Source organism: Muscardinus avellanarius, assembly GCF_963383645.1.
Source record: "Muscardinus avellanarius genome assembly, chromosome: 7".
Classification (NCBI taxonomy): domain Eukaryota; kingdom Metazoa; phylum Chordata; class Mammalia; order Rodentia; family Gliridae; genus Muscardinus; species Muscardinus avellanarius.
In genome coordinates this window covers 45,183,692-45,204,314 of record NC_137793.1, presented here as the reverse complement: position 1 = coordinate 45,204,314, position 20,623 = coordinate 45,183,692, and the positions used below count along the sequence as shown (strand labels likewise).

At 34.6% G+C, this 20,623-nt stretch overlaps 1 protein-coding gene across 5 annotated transcripts in view; it reads left to right on the top strand.

The window, feature by feature from the left end:
• Positions 1-20,404, top strand: part of HSD17B4 (hydroxysteroid 17-beta dehydrogenase 4) — a gene marked incomplete at both ends in the record, with an annotated part of 112,039 nt that extends 91,635 nt beyond the window's left edge. For all 5 annotated transcript variants that reach the window (XM_080698319.1, XM_080698316.1, XM_080698315.1 and 2 more), the window contains 3 exons: positions 362-500; positions 10,430-10,557; positions 20,315-20,404. In XM_080698319.1, coding sequence (XP_080554445.1) covers positions 362-500; positions 10,430-10,557; positions 20,315-20,404 — 357 coding nt within the window. The remainder of the gene's footprint in view (positions 1-361; positions 501-10,429; positions 10,558-20,314) is intronic.
• Positions 20,405-20,623: the final 219 nt, after the last annotated feature.

Genomic DNA, 20,623 nt, shown 5'->3' with positions numbered 1-20,623 from the left:
CAGAAGTTGATTGATTTGTTCAGTATCTGAAGTTAACTGGATTATTCAGTTCTTAGTTTACTTTTCAAATGTTATTTTTGAATTCTGATTAAAGTAGAATCTGCTTATTATGAGAACTAAGGTTTTAGATGATATAAATAAATATAAGAAAAATGTGAAAGAAGCCTTGTTTGAAAAAATGTAGCCTGAAATTTAAATAGAGCTTTAGAAACAATTGCTTTTATTGCATGCATACACACACACACACACACACGCACTCACACATATACATATGTATGTATGTGTATATATTTGTAATCAGTTTTCCCCTTGAGTCATTTTTTTTACCAAACTTTTGAAATTAAGTTTTCTTTTTTGTCAGGGTAAGGAGCTTCAGAGTACTCTGGTTTTTGAGGAAATTGGTCGACGCCTTAAGGATGTTGGGCATGAGGTGGTGAAGAAAGTAAATGCTGTATTTGAATGGCATATCACTAAAGGTGGAAATATTGCAGCTAAGTGGAGTAAGTCATATCTCTGATTTTATAATATTTAAGGTAACTTGAAGTAGAGATAAAGCATCCTTGTTATAATTAAAGACAATCTCCTTGAAAGTAGGTAATTCTGCCTTCTTGGGTAAGTGTTTTTTTCTCTTGGGAACTAACAGGTTTTGGGGCCCTAGGATTCATGTATTTTCTTAGAGATGTAGGACAACAAAATGAAAGCATCTATTCTAAAGATTTTATTGTAATACCAAAAGTTAATACAATTGGCATTCCATATACATGGGTTCTACACCCAAGGATTCAGTCAACCACAGATCGAAAATGTAGTTAGGCCTATGATTGTTGCATATGTACTGAACATGTATAGATGTTTTTTTATCATTATATTCTAAACAATACAGTATAATAACTGTCTACATTATATTCAATGTTTTAAGTAATATAGAGATGATTTAAAGTATATGTGAGTTTGTGCATAGGCTATATGCAAATAGACATCATTTTTATATGAGACTTGAGCATCCTTGTATTTTGATATTCAAGGAGGCTTCTTGAATCAATACCAATGGGCTAGTATATTTCACACAGTCATATTATCTGTATACTTCTTTATTCTTCAACATCATGTCAAATGAAGTATTTTAAGTCATTTTATTTGACATTTTTAAAACTTCTTTTTACCCGTTTAAAATTAGAATTATTTTCTAGACACATGCAGATCATAATAAAATTTTTATTTGTCTAGGGAAATGATCTATTAGCACCAGACAACTTGCTGCAGAAAGAAAGCAGTTACATTTTCTTTCACTAGTGTGGCGGTCCAAAAAGAGCCTAGTACCAAGTTTATCAACTGATAAAAAGAATAAAGAAAAAAAATCTGTCCAAGTTGTGCTGTGTTTCCTTGCTTTTATGTTTTTACAGTATTCTAACTTCTAGAATTGGAAAAATATGGTGTCCCAATGAATGTTCATTGAAACTTTAATTTCTCATGCTTTTGTACCTGGGACAGGATTTTTATCACTGATAGTGAAGAAGCTCTGGTCTTCTTAATCTGCCCACTAAATATAGGAAAAGAAATATCCCGAATGTTTTTTTAGCTCCAAGGACCAGTGGGATTCTAGGTAGTTTAGATTGGCTAAAAGCTCCTGAAATGTTGTGGGACTCCTCATAGAGTGCTGTGACTGGCTTTTACGTTAGGACCATCTAACCATTTATGATCAACTCAAGTCTGGTTGTAATCCTTCTCTGCGAACAGTAAGCTAGTATATGAAATGTAATACACTGTGTTGGTATCTGAAAGCAAGGGCTGTAGGCTGTGTTCTGAAAGCCCTGTAGCTGATGAAGTGAACCATCTTTTCACTTATCATTTCTGCACCATGTAGGTAATGTATCTCAGATCTATATTTTCAGGAAAACAATATATATGTTTGGGTTTTTACTTGAACAGATGTTAGTATATTATAATTTTCATTATTTTATTCTAAGATAACTGTTTAAAGGTACCCATTTATATGTGATTTAATTTCCTTTAAAATCACATTGTTTTGTTATTTATTACAACTAAAGAATCACCATACTCACTTGGACCAAAAAAATAAATAAAAACATGTCTAAATCAACTGAAACTTCTTGATATAATTTTATGTTACTTAGAAAACATCCTAAAGTTTCATTCAGTTAGTTTTTGTTCCTTATAAAATATTTTCATTTTAATACAATATTTGCTATTTCCCTTAGGCAGCATATAAAACTTGGTTTGTAATGGTGTAAAGAAGAAAGTAATAATGTATAATCCTGGTGCCCTCAGTTAATCTTTTGTTTATTGTTCTTTTGGAAGATAGAAGTTAGTTCAGATAAGAGATAAGTTGGGACAATTGGCTAGCCTTAGCAACTTAGCAAGACTCTATTTCAAAGTAAAAAATGAAAAAGGTGGGAGGCTGGGTGTAACTCAAAGTAGAATGCCCCTGGGTTCAATCTGCAGAGAAAGAAAGAATGGAAGGAAGAAAGAGGTGGGAAAAAAATGTAATATCTATTTCTCCAAATTTCAAAGTGCCCAATTTTTAAAAATAACTTCATAGATTGATAGTATATACATGAATGGCATCTATATATACTTTCTTCTTTCTGTTCAGTCATGATGGAACTCAACTTTTTTCCTGTGGATGAAAGTATATTAGAAATTGAACTATAAAGCATAAGATTATTGAAGATATTGGGGAAGGAGAAGAAAGAGATCTACAAGAATGGGCAGGGTGCTAGAATTGTGTGTCTGAAAGTTGGCAGAGTAAAATCCTATAGGAATTTTAAAGCATGCAAGTGATTTGCTCTAGTAAACCAGGTAATTTCTGCAGTATATTTTTAATAACCAACTAAGATTTTTCTTCTTATTTTGGTGAAACTTTCTTTACAGTCTATGTTAGAAAACATGCTTACATTTTAAAAATTACCTCTAGTTAACGTAGGAAAAGTTTTTTTCTCCTTTATGTTTTTACTGAAAAATTGGGGATAATCAAATCTTATTCATTGCAGAAAACTTAAGGTTTTCTCTGAAAAGATTCACCCTTTGCTTGAGTTGCCTGCCCAACTATTAATTTAATTTGATTTTCAACTGTTTAACTATCTTTAGTTCTTGTTGTTTCCCAAGGCCTTTTTTTTTTTTTTACTTAGCTAAATCGCAGTATTTGTCAGCCGCAGAAACTAAGTCCTTTGCCTTATAGTATCTTAGAAGTTCATTTCATTTTGACATTTCTGTGTTGCATTTTGTGCTTAATGACTTGAAATAGATAATTGAAGACTTTCTCTTAGGGAATATCTTTTTATTCCTTCCTCAAGCTGTTTTAAAAATGACTTTTTAAATTCTTAATTACTAAATGATTTGTATTTTAAATTGTCCCAACCTTGATCACACCATGGCAGACCAGAAACTGGACACAGAGGATGGTACTAAGCCTCTCAGTGCACTGTGGATGGGCTCAGATGTCACTGGATTATTGCATAGGTGGCTGACCTTGAGCAAGTCCAGGAACCCAGAGGTTTTGAGCCTGAATGTTGGATCCTGCCCAACTTCCTCAATCTTCTCCATCCTGCTATCCACACAACAGTGATGACAGTGATCATCTCTGGGAAGAAATTATGTGTTTTTTGGGAAAGTTTATTTGGAACAGTCTTTTCAGATCAAATTGGCCTAGGCCTAGAAAGAATTAGGACAATTCTAGGACAGTGTTGGTTTTGACTGTGGAGGAGTTATAGTTAGTTGTGTCTTTTGAGATTAGCATCTTATATGCTAAAGATGCAGTATTTGTGAATAAAACTCTGTTTTGTTTTCTAGGATGATAGGTTTAAGCTAGGCAGTATTGAGCAATTTGGTTGTTTTCCTCCTAAATTTAAATTGTTTTCTTTTACATGTTTGCAGTCTTTCCCATAATAGGAATGTAAGCAAATTTACATTTAGATAGCAAGATTACACAAATACTGTGCTTTTTTGCTTGAATGTTATTTGGTGAGTGATAAAGCGAGTTGAATTAAAGATGTACTATAATTAATTATGTAGAGCTCCGTCTTATAGCCACACTAAGTCTAGGCATCTACATTGTGTACTATATTACTGTGGCTGGATGAAGATGTTTCTTGACTGTTAAAGGTCATAAGTTTTGACTCTTGGAAGTTTGCTGCAATACAGAAGAATGTGTAGAGATATGGGGACTGATAAAGTGTTGAGATCAGAATGCATTCATTTTTTCAATTAATCATCAGGACCAATGAGTTCCTGGTTTAGTGCTCATCTAGCAATCAAACCATATCACTCTGTCAGGTTTCTCAGCTAGGATATAAACTAAATCTTTTTTTTTGTTGTTGTTTTTTGGTGATACTGGGGTTCCTGGAAACCCTTCTACCTCCGGGCTACACTCCCAGGCCTATTTATTATATTTTTTATTTGGAAACAGCGAGGCTGGCTTCAAACTGCGCAATCCTCCTGTCTCCGCCTCCCAAGCACGGAGATTACAAGAGTGCACCACCACGCCTGGCTTACAGTTTTTTATTATACATTTTTTTCGAGTAACATGCAGACAGGATATCCTAAAGATAATAATCGCTTTTGTAGTAGTATTTCCTAAGAACAAAGACATTTTCAGACTGATTATCTATTCACAGAGTGATTACCAACATCAGGAAATTAACATTGATATACTACTATTTTCTAACCTACATACTTTATTAATATTTCTGCAAATGTGTCATTAAAGTCCTTCGTAACCAAAGTATAGTAAAGTAAAAATACTAAAAATGATAGAAAAGAATGGGGAAAAAGAATTAATAAGAGCAAGTTGGAATCATATATTGTATTTTGTTCAGTCTGCTTTAATCACAATGAATTCCTCTGTCTGTGCTTTAGTCTAGATGTGTTACTCTGTATTTGTTTTTCTTTATCTTGACATATTTGAAGAGTGGAGGTCAGTCATTTTATAGAATGTTCCTTAGTTTGTATTTATTTGATGTTTATTCATGATTAGATTTAGTTCATGATTTTTTTTTGGCCAGGAATAACATAGTAGTAGTATTGAAGTTTTCTTTTTTTTTTAAAATTAATTCTTAATCTGAGTCTTCTCATCATTATTAATATTGGTAGAAGTCTTATCTTCTGTGTGCTTTTCCAGTCATCCACTTAACAAGTAGTTCCTAAGTACTTTCCTTTCAGGAAGTATATAAAATACAAAGAAAAGACAAGATGTGTTTGCCTTGTAATCCTCAGTGCAGGAGGCATAAGCACAACAAAGCTCCTCTTTTCTCCTATAGTATTTTACTTTGATTTGTATGATATATACTCCAAGACCGCTAGAAAGCTGTAAGTTTCCAAGTGCCACATTCTAATCTATTACCTCAGTCCCCTGCCCAGTAAAAGCTGTAAAGTCTAACTGAAATTTTTATTAGCTCTCTCAAAGCATTAATGATTATATAAATATAGGCCTAAAATCTCCATAAAACATGTAAATTAAATTGTACCACTAAAAGTAAATGAAATCAGTTTCTTCGTTTCTGCAGGATTAGCACTGAATTTACAGGTGCCTGTAAATTCAAGGTGATCATGACAGATGTTTCTCCTGTATAACCCATGTTGTAGACCATGACCAGAGCCACTGGGGAATAGGACATTTCACTCCTTTACCTCAAATTTTTGTCTTCTTGCCAAGAAGCCTTCATTTCTTTTACCAATATTATTATTCACTTTACATAAAGAAAAGTTTGATCATGTAAAAGAGCTTGGTTGTGGGTAGCATATGGGAAAGCCTGAGTGAGTGGACAGCTAACAACTGTTAATAACAACTGAGACTTATTCCTTCACTCCAGCATTAAAGATTGTGTGGTCCAGTTTTACTCCTGAGAGATATCTATCTACTATCTATCTATCTATCTATCTATCTATCTATCTATCTTTCTATCTATCTTCAGGATTACTTGTGCAGAATGAAAATCATGGATGCTAAGTCGGTTGCATGTTAGAGGTTTGCATTTGAAGAAGCTCTTCCTCTGAAACTGCCTCTCCATCCCTTCTCTTTCACTCCTGTGGTATACATTTAAACTGTGCTTGGTATACACTTAAACTGTGCTTGGTGCCCTCTCCCCACCCCATCCCCCCCCCAACAATGAGTGTTCAGGGTATCCATGCTATATTCATTCTTTTACACATGTTTAGATGTAGTCCCTCCATTAATCAAGTTCAGCCCTCTACCTCTCCTAACCTTCAATTCAAACTTTGCTGAGATTTCCCTTCCCTTATCTGGAGTCCCTGTAGTATCCCCAATTCTCCCTAGTTTGAGCATATTAGAGAAAACATGTCCCGTCTCTTTCTGTGCTTGGCTGATCTCACTGAACATAATATTCTCAAGGACTTTCCATCTTCTTGCGAATGCTATGATTTTGTTCTTCTTTATAGCTGAATATAATTCCATTATGTGTATTTCCCTTAATTTTGAAATCCATTTATCTGTTGATGGAGACCTGGGTTGGTTCTATATTTTGGCTATTACGAATTGTGCTGCTATGAACATAGGTATGCATATGTTACTGTAGTTCTCTGATTTCAACACCTTTGGAAAAATACCCAGGAGTGGTATAGCTGGATCTTATGGTGGATCTCTTCTCAGTTTTCTAAGGGATCTCCACACAGATCTCCATAGTGGCTGAACTACTTTGCACTCCCACCAACAGTGTAAAAGAGTTCCTCTTTCCCCACATCCTTACCAGCATTTGTTGTTATTTGATTTCTTTATGCTTGCCAATCTGACTGGGATTAGATGGAATCTCAGCATAGTTTTGATTTGCATCTCCCTGATGGCTAATGCTGTAGAACATCTTTTCATGTATCTATTGGTCATTTGTATTTTTTCTGTTGTGAAGTGTCTATTCAGTTCAGTTGCCGATTTCTTGATTGGGTTGTTTGTTTTGTTAGTGTAGAGTCTTTTGAGCTCTTTGTATATTCTGGACATTAGCCCCCTATCAGAGTGGTGGCTGTTAAAGATCTTCTTCCATTCTGTAGGCTTTCTCTTTAGGTTTACTTTGATGAGCAGAAACTTTAGTTTGATGCCATCCCACGTGTTAATTCTTGCTTTCATTTCCTGTGCTTTGGAGGTCTTGTTGAGAAAGTTACTGCCTGTGCCTATATGTTGTAGTGTTGAACCTATGCCCTCCTCTAATAACTTAATAGTCTCTGGTCTAATTTCTAAGTCTTTGATCCATGATTCCCGTGCATGGTGAGAGGTAAGGGTGTAGTTCCATCTTTCTACAAATGGATAGGCAGTTCTCTCAGCACCATTTGTTGAAAAGGCTGTCCTTTCTCCAGTGTATGAGTTTGGGTCCTTTGTCAAAGATTAATTGACTGTAGGTGTGTGGATTTGTTTCTGTATCTTCTATTCTGTTTCACTGGTTAGTATGCCTGTTATTGTGCCAATACCATGCTGTTTTTATTACTATTGATCTACAGTATAATTTGAAGTCTGGGATTGTGATGCCTCATGCATGGTTCTTATTGCTGATAATTACTTTGGCTATTCTGGGTCTTTTCTTTCTCCATATAAAATTCATAACTGATTTTTCTAAGTCTATGAAGAATGCTGTTGGTATTTTCATGGGAATTGCATTGAATTTATAGATCACTTTTGACAGAATGGCCATTTTGATGATATTTATTCTGCCTATCCATGAGCATAGGAGATCTTTCCATCTTCCAAGGTCTTCTTCAATTTCTTTCTTTAATGTTTTATAGTTTTTGTTGTAGAGGTCTTTTATGTCTTTGGTTAGGTTTATTCCTAGGTATTTTATGGTTTTTGAGGTTATGGTGAATGGAATTGTTCTCTTTATTTCTTTCATTGTGGATTCATTCTTGGCATAAAGAAAAGCCACTGATTTCTTTAGGTTGATTTTGTATCCTGCAACTTTACTGAATTTGTTAATCAGCTCCAGAAGTCTTTTGGTTGAGTTCTTTGGGTCTTCTAGATAAATGATCATATCATCTGCAAATAAGGATAATTTTAATTCCTCTCTTCCTATTTGAATTCCTTTGATGTCCTCTCATCTTATTGCTGTGGCAAGAGTCTCTGAGACTATATTGAAAAGGAGTGGTGATAGTGGGCATCCTTGTATTGTTCCTGATTTTAGGGGAAATTCTTGCAGTTTTTCCCCATTCAATATAATGTTGGCTTTGGGTTTGTTGTATATTGCCTTAATGATGTTGAAGTATGTTCCTTCTATTCGAATTTTTGCAGTGTTTTTTTTTTAACATAAATGGGTGTTCGATTTTTGTTCATGCTTTTTCAGCATTTATTGCTATGATGATGTGGTTTTTGTTCTCAGTTCTATTTATGTCTTGAATGATATGTATTGATTTGCATATGTTGAACCAGCCTTGTTTTTCTGGGATGAAACCAACTTGGTCATGGTGTACTATTTTCTTGATATGGTTTTGAATGTCTATAGCTAGTATTTTGTTTAGAATTTTTGCATCTATGTTTATTAAGGATATTGGTCTGTAGTTTTCCTTTTTTGAGGTATCTTTATTTGGTTTGAGGATTAATGTGATACTGGTCTCATAGATCTCATAGAAGGGGTTTGGGAGAGTTCCATCTCTTTCAATTTCCTGGAACAAGTTATGAAGTATTGGTATTAGTTCTTCACTGAAGGTTTTGTAGAATTCAGCTGGAAACCCATCAGGGCCTGGGCTTTTCTTTGATGGAAGAATTTTTGTTGCCATTTCTATTTCTTTGTTTGTTATTGGTTGGTTTAGGCTTGCTATGTACTCTCTTGGTTCAGTTTAGGTAGGTTAACTGTGCTTAGAAATCTATCAATTTCTTCTATGTTTTCTAGTCTGTTGGAGTATAAATTTTTAAAATAGTTTCTGATAATCCCTTGAATTTCTCTACTATCTGTGGTGATGTCTCCTTTTTCATTTCTGATTTTAATAAATTGAGTTGATTCTCTCTTTTGGTTAGGTTGGCCAGTGGCTTATCAATTCTATTAATCTTTTCAATGAACCAGCTTTTTGTTTTGTTGATGCTTTGAATTTTTTTGTTCTCTATTTCATTTATTTCTGCTCTGATTTTAATAATTTCCTGCCTTCTCCTGGCTTTCGGATTAGACTGTTGCAGTCTTTCTAGGTCCTTGAGTTGTTTCATTAGATTCTTTACTTGGTGATTCTCTGTCCTTCTTATGTGGGCACTCAATGCTATAAACTTTCCTCTTAATACTGCCTTCATAGTGCCCCTTAGATTTTGGTAAGTTGTGTTTCTGTTTTCACTTGTTTCCATAAATTTTTAAATTTCTCTCCTAATTTTTGCTCTTACCCATTCATCATTCAATAGTGTATCATTCAATCTCCATGTATTTGAATCATTTCTTTTGAGTTTCCTGTGGTTGATTTCTATTTTCATTCCATTATGGTCTGAAAAGATGCAAGGAATTATATTACATCTTTTGAATTTGCTGGTGCTTTCTTTGTGTCCTAGGATGTGATCTATTTTGAAGGTTCCATGGGCTGCTAAGAAGAATGTGTATTCTGTAATTTCTGTTTGAAATATTCTGTATATGTCTATTAGGTCCATTTGGTTTATAGTTTTCTTCAGTTCGAAAGCATCTTACTCATCTTTTGCCTTGAAGATTGATTTAGTGATGTAAGAGGTGTGTTAAAGTCATTCAGAATTATTGTATTTGGGTCTATTTGAGATCTGATGTCCAGAAGGGTTTATTTTACAAATGTAGTTACATTCACATTTGGGGCATAAACATTTACTATCGTTATATCGTCTTGGTGTACTGTTCCTTTTAATAAAAGGAAGTGCCCTCTTTTGTCTCTTCTGATGTATTTTAGTTTAAAGTCTCTTTTGTTGGATATCAGGGTTGCTAGCCCTGCCCTATTTTGGTCTCCAATAGCATGGTATATTTTTTCCCATCCTTTCACTTTCAGTCTGTGAATGTCTTTTGCTGTAAGGTGAGTTTCTTGCAAACAGCATATATTTGGATTATGTTTTTTAATCCACATTGCCAGTCTATGTCTTTTGATGGGTGAGTTAAGCCCTTTGATGTTGAGTTATTATTGAAATATGATTTTGTTTTCTGTCATTTTGTGTTCTGTCTTCTGTTTGGTAGTCTGTTCTTTCTGCTTTACTTGGACGCCCCACTAATCACCTTCCTCTCTTCTCTGGTTCTGAAGTCTGCTTCTTTTTTCCTCTTTATGGTTTATTTCTTTAAGTATTTTCTCTAGTGTTGCTTTTGAACTCATGAATTTTTTTGAAATTCTGTTTATGTTGAAACACTTTTGTTTCTCTGTCAATTTTGAATAATAGTTTTGCTACACATCAGAAACTATAAAAATCATCTGCGTTTTGGTTAGTTTATTGAACCCTCATATTATGAAGAAAAATGTGATATACATTGGTTTTTTTCCTGTTTTTTTCTAGCCATTGACTTAAAAAATGCATCTGGAAAAGTATATGAAGGCCCTGCAAAAGGATCTGCTGATACAACCATCATAATTTCAGATGAAGATTTCATGGAGGTAGTCCTGGGCAAGCTTGACCCTCAGAAGGTAATGTTCTCAAAATTTCATTGACTCATTCATTTCTCTTTGATAATTGCAGTTTTTAAGCTGACTTAAAAATTCTGATAAATAAGATTTCTTCTAAATTGAAGACACAGTTGGTACCAATGTTCTGTTTGACAAGTCATATTTTTTAAGTAGAGTTTCAGTGGATTAAATTTTTTAAAATTGGGCTTTGAGGTGAAATTCCTATTTATCATGTAGTGAAAAAATATAAAACCCACACAGGGCTCTTTGATCTATTTCATTAGTTCAGAGTTGAAGAACCATAAAATATTAGTAGGTACTACACAAAAGTGAGTACTGATTTTTGACAGACAGGTTTAATAGCCCTTATTTGAAATGCTTGGTACCAGAAATCTTTCAGATTTCATACTTTCTTAGGTTTTAGAGGATTTTCATAAATTTCAGTACTTGAGCATCCCTAATCAAATATACTCCAAAATTTGAAAGTGTGTGTGTGTGCGTGTTTGTGTGCGCGCGTGTGTGTAGGGGGTAGGTACTGGGGATTCACTCTAGAGCCTCATACATGCTAGGCAAGAGTTCTACCACTGGGCTTCATTCCCAAACCCCCAAATCTGGAATATTTTTGGTTTTGGTGGTACTTGGGTTTCTGGAAGCCCTTCTACCTCTGGTACACTCCCAGACCTATTTTATATTTTTATTTGGAAACAGGGTCTCTTAAGCCAGCATGGCTGGCTTCTAATCTGCACAATCCTCCTTGTCTCCACCTCCCAAACGCGGGGATTACAAGCATGCGCCACCATGCCTGGCTCAAATCTGGAAATTTTTGAATGAAGACCTACAGCTCAAAAAGTTTTGGGTTTTAGAGCATTTTTGATTAGGTGTGTTTAACATGTATAAGATTAAGAATTCAATGAAAACTAGAAATAGGATATTCCTAAGAGCTAATGTTTTACTTAAGGTGAAACTTTTAAAGGAATTTCAATGGAAAATTATGGTTAAGGCAGAGTACCTTCTTTGAACATTATTAACTAATACTCTGAAACTTTTGCCATTCACAAACACAAAATTAAAGTAGCTTAAATAGTGAAGAAATACTTGTTATTTTCAATTTGATTCACTAGCTAGAAATCCCAAGAGAATCAGCTGATTTCTTCTTAGAATAATGGGTTTCAAACATATAATTGAATGCACAGTTATTATTAAGAAATATTTTTTACCCTTAGCAGCAAAATCAGTTTTGTTTATAAGTAGCCTACAGTACAAAATCCCAGTGACTACCCTCATGAGCAAAGTATAGTGCTTATTTGAAGAAACAAAAACTTATACAACTGTACAAGAAAAGTAATTTAAATAAATGAGGAAATATACTATTTTCCTTGACATAAAGACCAATTTAAAAAAACCTGTGAAGTATAAGTTTTTAAAATATGTTTTTCAGCATCATATGTAATCTAATTTTGAATTTTGGCTTTGTCACTTCATCTTCATACCTCAATTTTCTTATTTATAAAATGAGTATAATAATTGTGCTGGTTCTAAGAAAGGTTTTCTTTGAGAACTAAGTCCAGTAATATAAATGAAGAGCTTAGTATAGTGCTTGGCACAAAGGAGTCTTCTGATAATTTCTTCCTAAGAATTTACTTAATCTAACCTATTTTGATTGAAGTTCTGGTTATCAGTGAACAAGGCAGTGCCCCTACCATGTAGAGCTTAGTTCTAAAGCACTAAAGGAAAAGAAGTACAATTTCAGGTGTAAGGAAAAATAAGTTAGAATAATGGGTGAAAGCAGGATCAGGAAACTTTCTTTAAAGGATCACACAGTAACTATTTTAGGCTTCAGGGAAAGATGATGTCTATTGAAGCTATTCAGTCCTGCCATTGTAGTATTAATATGGAAAAATTTTGGTGTGACTCTGTTGTAATAAAAGTTTATTTACAAAAACAAATAGCAGACTAGATCTGTACCTCAGGCCTTAGTTTGCCAACCTTTGGGTTAGAATGTAACAAGGCAGATGGACTATTTTAGGTAATGTCCAAAAAGGCCTGATAAAAACTTGAACAAAGTATGAACGTAGTAAAGAAATGAGCCACTAGGTCAGAGAAACAACTAGTTTAAAAGCCTGAAGCAGAAATAACTTGGCTTATGATAAGACACAACAGTAAGGTTAGTGAAGTGAGCAGTGGGAAAGTGGCAAGATGTGAGATGGGAGATATAGAGGACCTTCAGGTTTTGGCAAGAAGTTTAGATCTTCTATATGTGATAGGAAATCAGTGAGCTACTATATTGTTTTTAAAAGCTTTTCTGGCTGCTAAGTAGAGTTGTAACTGTAGGGTAGAATAGGTAACCAAGAGTTCTATCTAAATATGTTATATTTAAGATTACATATAAAGATTAAGTGTGATTAAGAAAAAAATATATGTAATTGCTAAGAATAGCATACCTTCTGTGGTAAGTGGATTAGTTAGTGGTAAGTGGATTAGTTAATGGGAGTAGGACAGATATATAACTATATAGGAAATTGTGCTTTATGTTATTCCATGTACCTAAGTCAGTATAGTGAATAGAATTAAATGCAAAAAAGCAAAAGCAAAACCTATGTATTTATTATTCATAATGATAATTCTTAGAAAAGTTGATATCAGAGTTTTTCTAAACTCACTTGACTCTATTCCTTTATCCCCCCCACCATAATGTTATCTATCATCACTGTCAAAGACCTTGTTGCCTAGTGTACAGTCTCTCTGCCATCAACTGTAGTCAACCTTAATGGCTTTCTTCAAAATTTTTAAAAGTTACTTCCCTAACATAATAGCCTCTTAGCTCCTTGATCTCCTTCCAGTTATCTTTTACTTCATTCCACATCACTTTGGTTCCTAATTAGTCCCAGCATGTATGTACAGCTTTCAGTATCTATTTCAAAACATTACTATTTTATAACCCATTACCTCTAGTTTTATTAACTTCTTCTGTTATTTTTAACTTCTGCAGTTAAATATCTCTGAGACAATTAAATGTCTCAGTTGATACCATTACCTTTTAGCTGTCAGCTTCCTTCAGTCCTTCACTATCTGTTTAGCATATATAACCATGTTCTGTCCTCACATCTCCCTTGAAAATACCTTCAACTTTTCTTGTATCTTTCCTGATTGCCTGGAAGACTCCACCATGTTTTAATCCTACATTCTGCCATCTTTGCATCTATACCGGAATAGATGAACATAGCAGGAGGAAAGTGATATAACCAGATAAATGACAATTCCTTTGAGTTTTGATCACATGCCTCAAATGGTCTCTAAATACAGGATAGCCATCTAACTGTGGCTTAATGGTAAACTTCCATTTCTTTACGCTGAGATGACTTTCATACTTGTCTTCTTACAATTTCCACACTTGCCTCTCTTCGGTTTTTAGCCCATGGCCTTTCTTTATTGAAAAAATAAAGTTTTCAGATGAAAATTTCACCTTCTCATCACCTCATCTATCAACATCTATACCCTTCTTCTTTTCTTCCTTTATATTACATTGAAGGAAGTTTCCCTACTGAGAAGCTATGTGTGCCATATGCTGCAAACCTACAATCCTCCTGTCTCAGCTTCCCAAGTACTGAGATTACAGGTCAGTGCCACTATGCCCGGCTCATTCCTTGGCTTTCATTGACAGCACATTCTCCTCTCTTACTTTCAACCTCTGGTTGACCCCAGTCTCCTTGGGTGTCATCTTCTACCCCCAGCGATTACATTTTGGTATTTAACCAGAATCTTTATTGTTAACACTGGTTCCCTTAAAAGGTTCATTCATCTTATGATATTTAATCTCACTGATTTGTTTTAGTTAGTCTTCTCTCAGCTCCATAGGATATAACTAACTCTCTAGTTGACCTCTCTGATGAGAAATCCCACTGGCATCTTAAATTATATTCAGTGTAGATCGTGTGCTTAGTTTCTTTCTCTAGTCTTTTCCTACTAAGTGACACCAAATTAATAAATTTAGAAATATAAGGGTTGTTAGATTCTTTGATACCTCTGTATCCTTTTCATCCTTACTTATTCTTAATCTTTCTAAAAAACATCTTGAATTAATTTTCTTTTTATCTCTAGTGATGAAGAGAAGACCTAGGTTTCATCATGAGCCAAGCCTTCATAACCTCTCACCTGGTTTACTGCTGCTCTGGCATCTTGACTGGTCTTCTTATAGTTTTATCTTTACCTTGCCCATTCAATCTATTTACACACAAGAGCCAGAGTTTGTTTGTCTGTTTACTTCTTTATTTTGTGGTACTAGGGATTTAATTTGTTTACATACAAGAGCCAGAATAATGTATGTATGTATGTATGTATGTATGTATGTATGTATATATGATTTTATGATACTAAAGATTGAACCTAGGACAATCTGCCTCTGAGCTACACCCTGAGGCCTTTTTGTTTTTTGTTTTTGAAATAGTCTTGCCAGGTTGCTGAGAGTCTTTCTACTTGCTGAGGCTAACCCTCCTGTCTCAGCCTCCCAAGTACTGGGATTATAGGCATGTGCTACCACACCCAGCCAGAGTAATCTTTAAAGCTACAAATGAGACCATAGGGCATTCTACTGATAAAAACCTTCAAGATTTCCTTTTGCATTTGGATAAAATCCAGACTATCTTTTAACAAGTCATCTGTAATGATTTTCTTGCTCATCTTCCTGGCTTCATTCCACCCAAATTGTCTTATCACCTATAGTACTAATTTAGTTACTTTGTCTTCCTCCCATCAACTTTTACTCCTTCAGCGTAAAGGAGTAAATTCTTTTATAGAATTTCTCTTTGTATGGCTGGTTTCATTTTATCCAAAGTAGTTCCTTCCTGTTATATTCTACCAGCATTCTGTTTTCTCTCCTTGATGCATCTTGAGATCCTAGAAAAGTAAGAAAAAACCAAACCCAAATTTACTTGAAGAAAAAATAACAAAGATCAGCAAAGAAGCAGTCTAAAAGAGTAATAAAAAGGATCAGTAAATGGTTAGTTCTTTGAAAAGATGAGCAAAATTGATCAACCTTTAGCTAGACTAACAACAACCAAAACCCCCAAACAGTGGACAAAACAGAGTGAGAAGACCCAGTAAGTAAATAAAATCAGAGGTGAAAAAGGAGACATTATAACTAATAGCATAGAAACTCAAAGGATTTAATAATAATACTTAGTAGAATTATTTTGAAAAACTATGTGCTAACAAAGTGGAAAAAGTAGAAGAAATGGACAAATTTATAGACATAATTGGCCTACCCACATTGAACTCAGGATATAGAAATCCTGAGTAGACCATAACAAGTAATGAGATTAAATCAATAATAAAAAAATCTTCCAACAGGTGAATATGGTGGCACACACCTGTAATTCTAGTACTTGGGAGGCTGAGGCAGGAGGATCACAGGTTTGAGGGCCTCAGCAAGTAGTGAGACTCATCAGCATAGTGAGACCCTATTTCAAAATAATTTTTTTTGTGTGGGTTTTAGGGATGAATAGGGCTGAGGGCATAGCTCAGAGGTAGAATGCCTCTAGGTTCAATCCCCATTACAATACACACACACACACACACACACACATCTCCCAACAAAGAAAAGCCCAGAATCAGATGGCTTCACTTTTAAATTTTACCAGTCTTTTAAAAAACTAATATGATGGTTTCTCAAACTATTCCATTGGACTGAAAGAGAGGAAACCTTTTCAAACTCAGTCTATGAAGCTAGCATTCTCCTGTTGCCTGAACCTAATGAGGACACACACACACACACACACACACACACACACAGAGAGAGAAAACTATAAATCAATATGAACATAGAAGTAAAAATTCTCAACAAAATACTAAAATTTTGAATTTAATAGCACATTCAAGAGGTTGTTCACCACAAGTTGGTTTCATTCCAGGGATAATGCGTGGATGGTTCATTATATTTAAGTCAATAAATATAATACATCATGCCAATAGAACAGAATGTAAAAATCATGATCATATTAATATATGCAGAAAAAGCATTTGATATAATTCAACATTCCCTCACACACACACACACACACACAAATAACTCCAAAAAAATTGGATACTGAACCATCATAGCTCAATAACGCTATATGTGACAAACACATTGCCAATATCATACAGAATGGAGGGAGAAAAAAACATTTTCTCTAAGATCAGGAATAAGACAAAGGTGTCTGCTTTGACTGTTCTTCCTCAGTAGAGTACTAGAAATTTTATCCAGAGCAATTAGGCAAAAGAAGAAAGAAATAGGCATATAAATTGGAAAGGAGGAAGTCAAATTATATCAGTGATTGATATGATTTTTTTTGTTCTATTGGATCCAGAGGCATTCTGCCTCTGAGCTACACTCCAGCCCTGCCTTTTTTAATTTTTAATGTTTAAATAGGGTCTTGCTAAGTTGCAGAGGCTCTTCTTGAACCTGTGTTCCTCCTGTCTCAGCCTCCCAAGTACTATGATTATAGGTATGCACCATCATATCTGGCTTCATATGATTCTAGATATAGAAACACCTAAAGATTCAATCAAAAGACTATTAGAACTGATATATAAATTTAGTAAAGTACCAGGATACAGAATAAACATATAAAAATCAATAGCTTTTCTATACAACACTAATGACTTTGCTAAGAAAGAAAGCTGAGAATCAATTCCATTTACACTAGCCATATACACACAAAATAAAATGCCTAGGAATAAACTAAGAAATTGAAAGAACTCTATAAAGAAAATTATAAAGCACTAATGAAAGATATTGAAGAAGACACAAAATAATGGAAAGACCTGTGATTATGAATTGGTAGACTTAATATTAAAATGGTAGTATTAAGCTGGGTGTGGTGGCACACGCTTGTAATCCTAGCATTTGGGAGGCTGAGACAAGAGAATTGTAGTTCGAGGACAGCCTCAGCTACTACTTAGGGAGGCCCTTTGTTATTCAGTGAGACTCTGTTTCAAAATAAAAAAATAAAAAATAGGGCTGGAGGTATAGCTCAATGGTAGAATGCCCCTGGGTTCCATTCCCATACCACAAAAAATAAAAAATAAAATAGTGGTATTATTTAAAGCCGTCTAAAAGTTGAACATAATCACTGTCAAAATGCTAGAAAAATAATCCTAAAATTATTATGGGCCCAAAAGACCCTAAATAGCTACTGCAGTCTTGAGCAAAAAGAGCAAAGTCAGCAGCATCACAATACCTGACTTCAGGACACCATACAGAGCCATGCAGCCACAATGGCCACACAGGTCATTGAAATAGATCAGGGAACCCAGAAATGACTACACACAGCCAACCAATTCCCAACAGAGGTGTCAAAAGCATACATTGAGGAAAGAACGGCCTCTTCAACAAACGGTGCTGGGAAACTGGATATCCACATGCAGAAAGACCAAAACCTAACCAAAGTAGATCTGTGTGTGTGTGTGTGTGTGTGTGTGTGTGTGTGTGTGTGTGTGTGTGTATATATATGTATATATGTGTATATATATATGTATATATATATGTGTGTGTGTGTATATATATAACCTGACACTCTGAAACTACAAGAGGAAAATATGGAAGACACTTCAAAATAGCATATTTCTGGAAAGCTTGGTGGCCAAAGTTCCCCTACATTTTTCTTTTGTGGAACTTACAGTTCCAGTTCTTTTCGCATGGCATTTCTATCTTTTTTTTTGGTGGTACTGGGGTTCCTGGAAGTCCTTCTACCTCTGGGCTACACTCCCAGACCTATTTTTATATTTTTTATTTGGAAACAGGGTCTCTTAAGCCAGAGAGGCTGGCTTCGAACCAGCACTATCCTCCTGTTTCCGCCTCCCAGAGCAGGGATTACAAGTGTGCGCCACCACGCCCTGCATGGCATTTCTAGGTGAAAATAAATAACTAAAAATTCTATATATTTTATAGCTAAATCCAAATAAGAGTAGTTTTGTGTTGTATTCAACCAGTGTGACTGTATTTCCCTAAAAATGTATTAATTTGGTGCGTTGTAATTTTACTTCATATTGGGGTACAGAGTGTCAGAAAATTTCTTGTTGCTTTTCCCACCTGGTCCCCCACTTCCTCACTGTCCTCTGCATGTCTTTGAGGTTGGAATTGGTAATTTTGTATACATTCATAGCATTATTTGAACTGTTGGATTCTTTATGACTCAAAACAAATAGTCAATAGTGCTCCTGAGAATTTACTGTGATATTTGGTGTATTGTGATACTGTTTAGAAGCTGGTGATACGGAAACATAGTCAACCTTAAGAAATGTTATGGTTTAGTAATTTTTTGTCTAGAAATCTAGTTTAAGAAAAAAGAAAAAAGTTTTATGCACACAATTATTTTGCTCATTAATAACCATCAAATGTTGGTCTACTAACTTCACATACTAGATGTTCATATTTAGATGGTAACTTTCTCTCAGACGTTAGTACTTGGAACCTTGGTCTCAGCACTGACTTCTTCCCTGAAACAGCAGCGGATCATTGTTTCCATGGGAAAGTGATTTTAATTGTGAAATCCCTATCTCCTGTTTGAATGCCTAGCACCTTGACTTCTCCCTTATCATTTCTGGAGCAAAAAAAAATTTTTTGCTTTTTGTTCAGTTGATAAAAAATTTGTTTCTGAGATAAAGTTGCTGCTGACTGATAGGTGGGAGGTGTTGTGCTCAACAACAGGTGCTCGCTCTGTGACCTTGAAGAGGTCATTAAAGCTCTTTGAAATTCAGTTATCTCATCTGTTAGATGGGATGAGAATGCTCCTGCGAACCCACCTTGAGTTGATGGTTGTCATTCTTAAGTGGGATTTTATTTATGGAGTTACTTTATAATGCTAAGTATGTTTAGTTATTACATTTTTTTGTTTTGTTTTTTGGCTTGCCAAAAATCTAGGAGTGTCTTTTTCTACTTTATATATTTTTATTAGTGAGCTATAAAAACTATGATTTATTATTTTTATTTCATTGGTAGGGATTTACACCAAGGGAGAATGCAAGTAACTTACACAAGTTTTTTAATCAGGTCAGATACAGAGTGGTATAGGAACTTTTTTGGTCTTTTAACATGCCAGCCTCTTGCTTGGTAATAATGAGGAGCTTTTAATAGTCTTACCACATATAAACACTAAGCTAAGTACCTTACATATTATTTCACTTAAATCACAGGACAGTGTTTTGTTACTTAGGTACTATTGCCGTGACTGTAGATAAGGAGACTGGAGCCCAGAGGGGTCAAGTGATTTTCCCAAGTTCACCTTGGTAATAAGTGACAGACCCTGTATTTTAATCAGGTGCTCTGATGCTATAGCCACAGTCTATTCACTGCTGTGCTATACTATCTTATTTTGTCATAACATGACTTTCTAGTTCATTAAAATGTAATAAACATCTTCAATCTCTTTAAAGTTCTAAGTTGAATATTTTTATTATTAGGAATACAGTATAGTCTCTTATTTATATGGTCTCAAATTTACATTGCTAAATGTAAGAACATGTAAGAACAGAGTAAAGTCATAAACATAGGTTGAAACAGACCCCCAGGCCTGTTCATTCAGATAAATTATTTTATGATTTTCTGAAATATACAGGATTCTTTTTTATTAGCTATCTAAAAATATGAATACTAGCCATAATAATTAAACTGTCACACTTGATAAAAGTAGCCTTTGTTGTCTAGAGTTATTAATTGCATTCAGTCTGAACAGTCGTCTTTTTAAAAAGAAAAAATATAATATGGTAATAGTTGGCACTCTGTTTCCCTCTCTTTTTTCAGGCATTCTTTAGCGGCAGACTGAAAGCCAGAGGGAACATCATGCTGAGCCAGAAGCTTCAGATGATTCTTAAAGATTACTCCAAGCTGTGAGGGACATACTACATTAGTAGGAAGAAGAAGATAATTAAATACTCTCTTCACCCAAATATGCCTGATTATTCTGCAAGTGATCAAAACTAACTAAGATGCAGGAGAAGTTGCTTAACATGTTCAGATTTTCATTTTCTACTAATTTTGCACATATCATTATTTTTACAAGAACTATAAGCTAGTACATAATTATCATTCTGTTCCTAGATCTGTATCTTC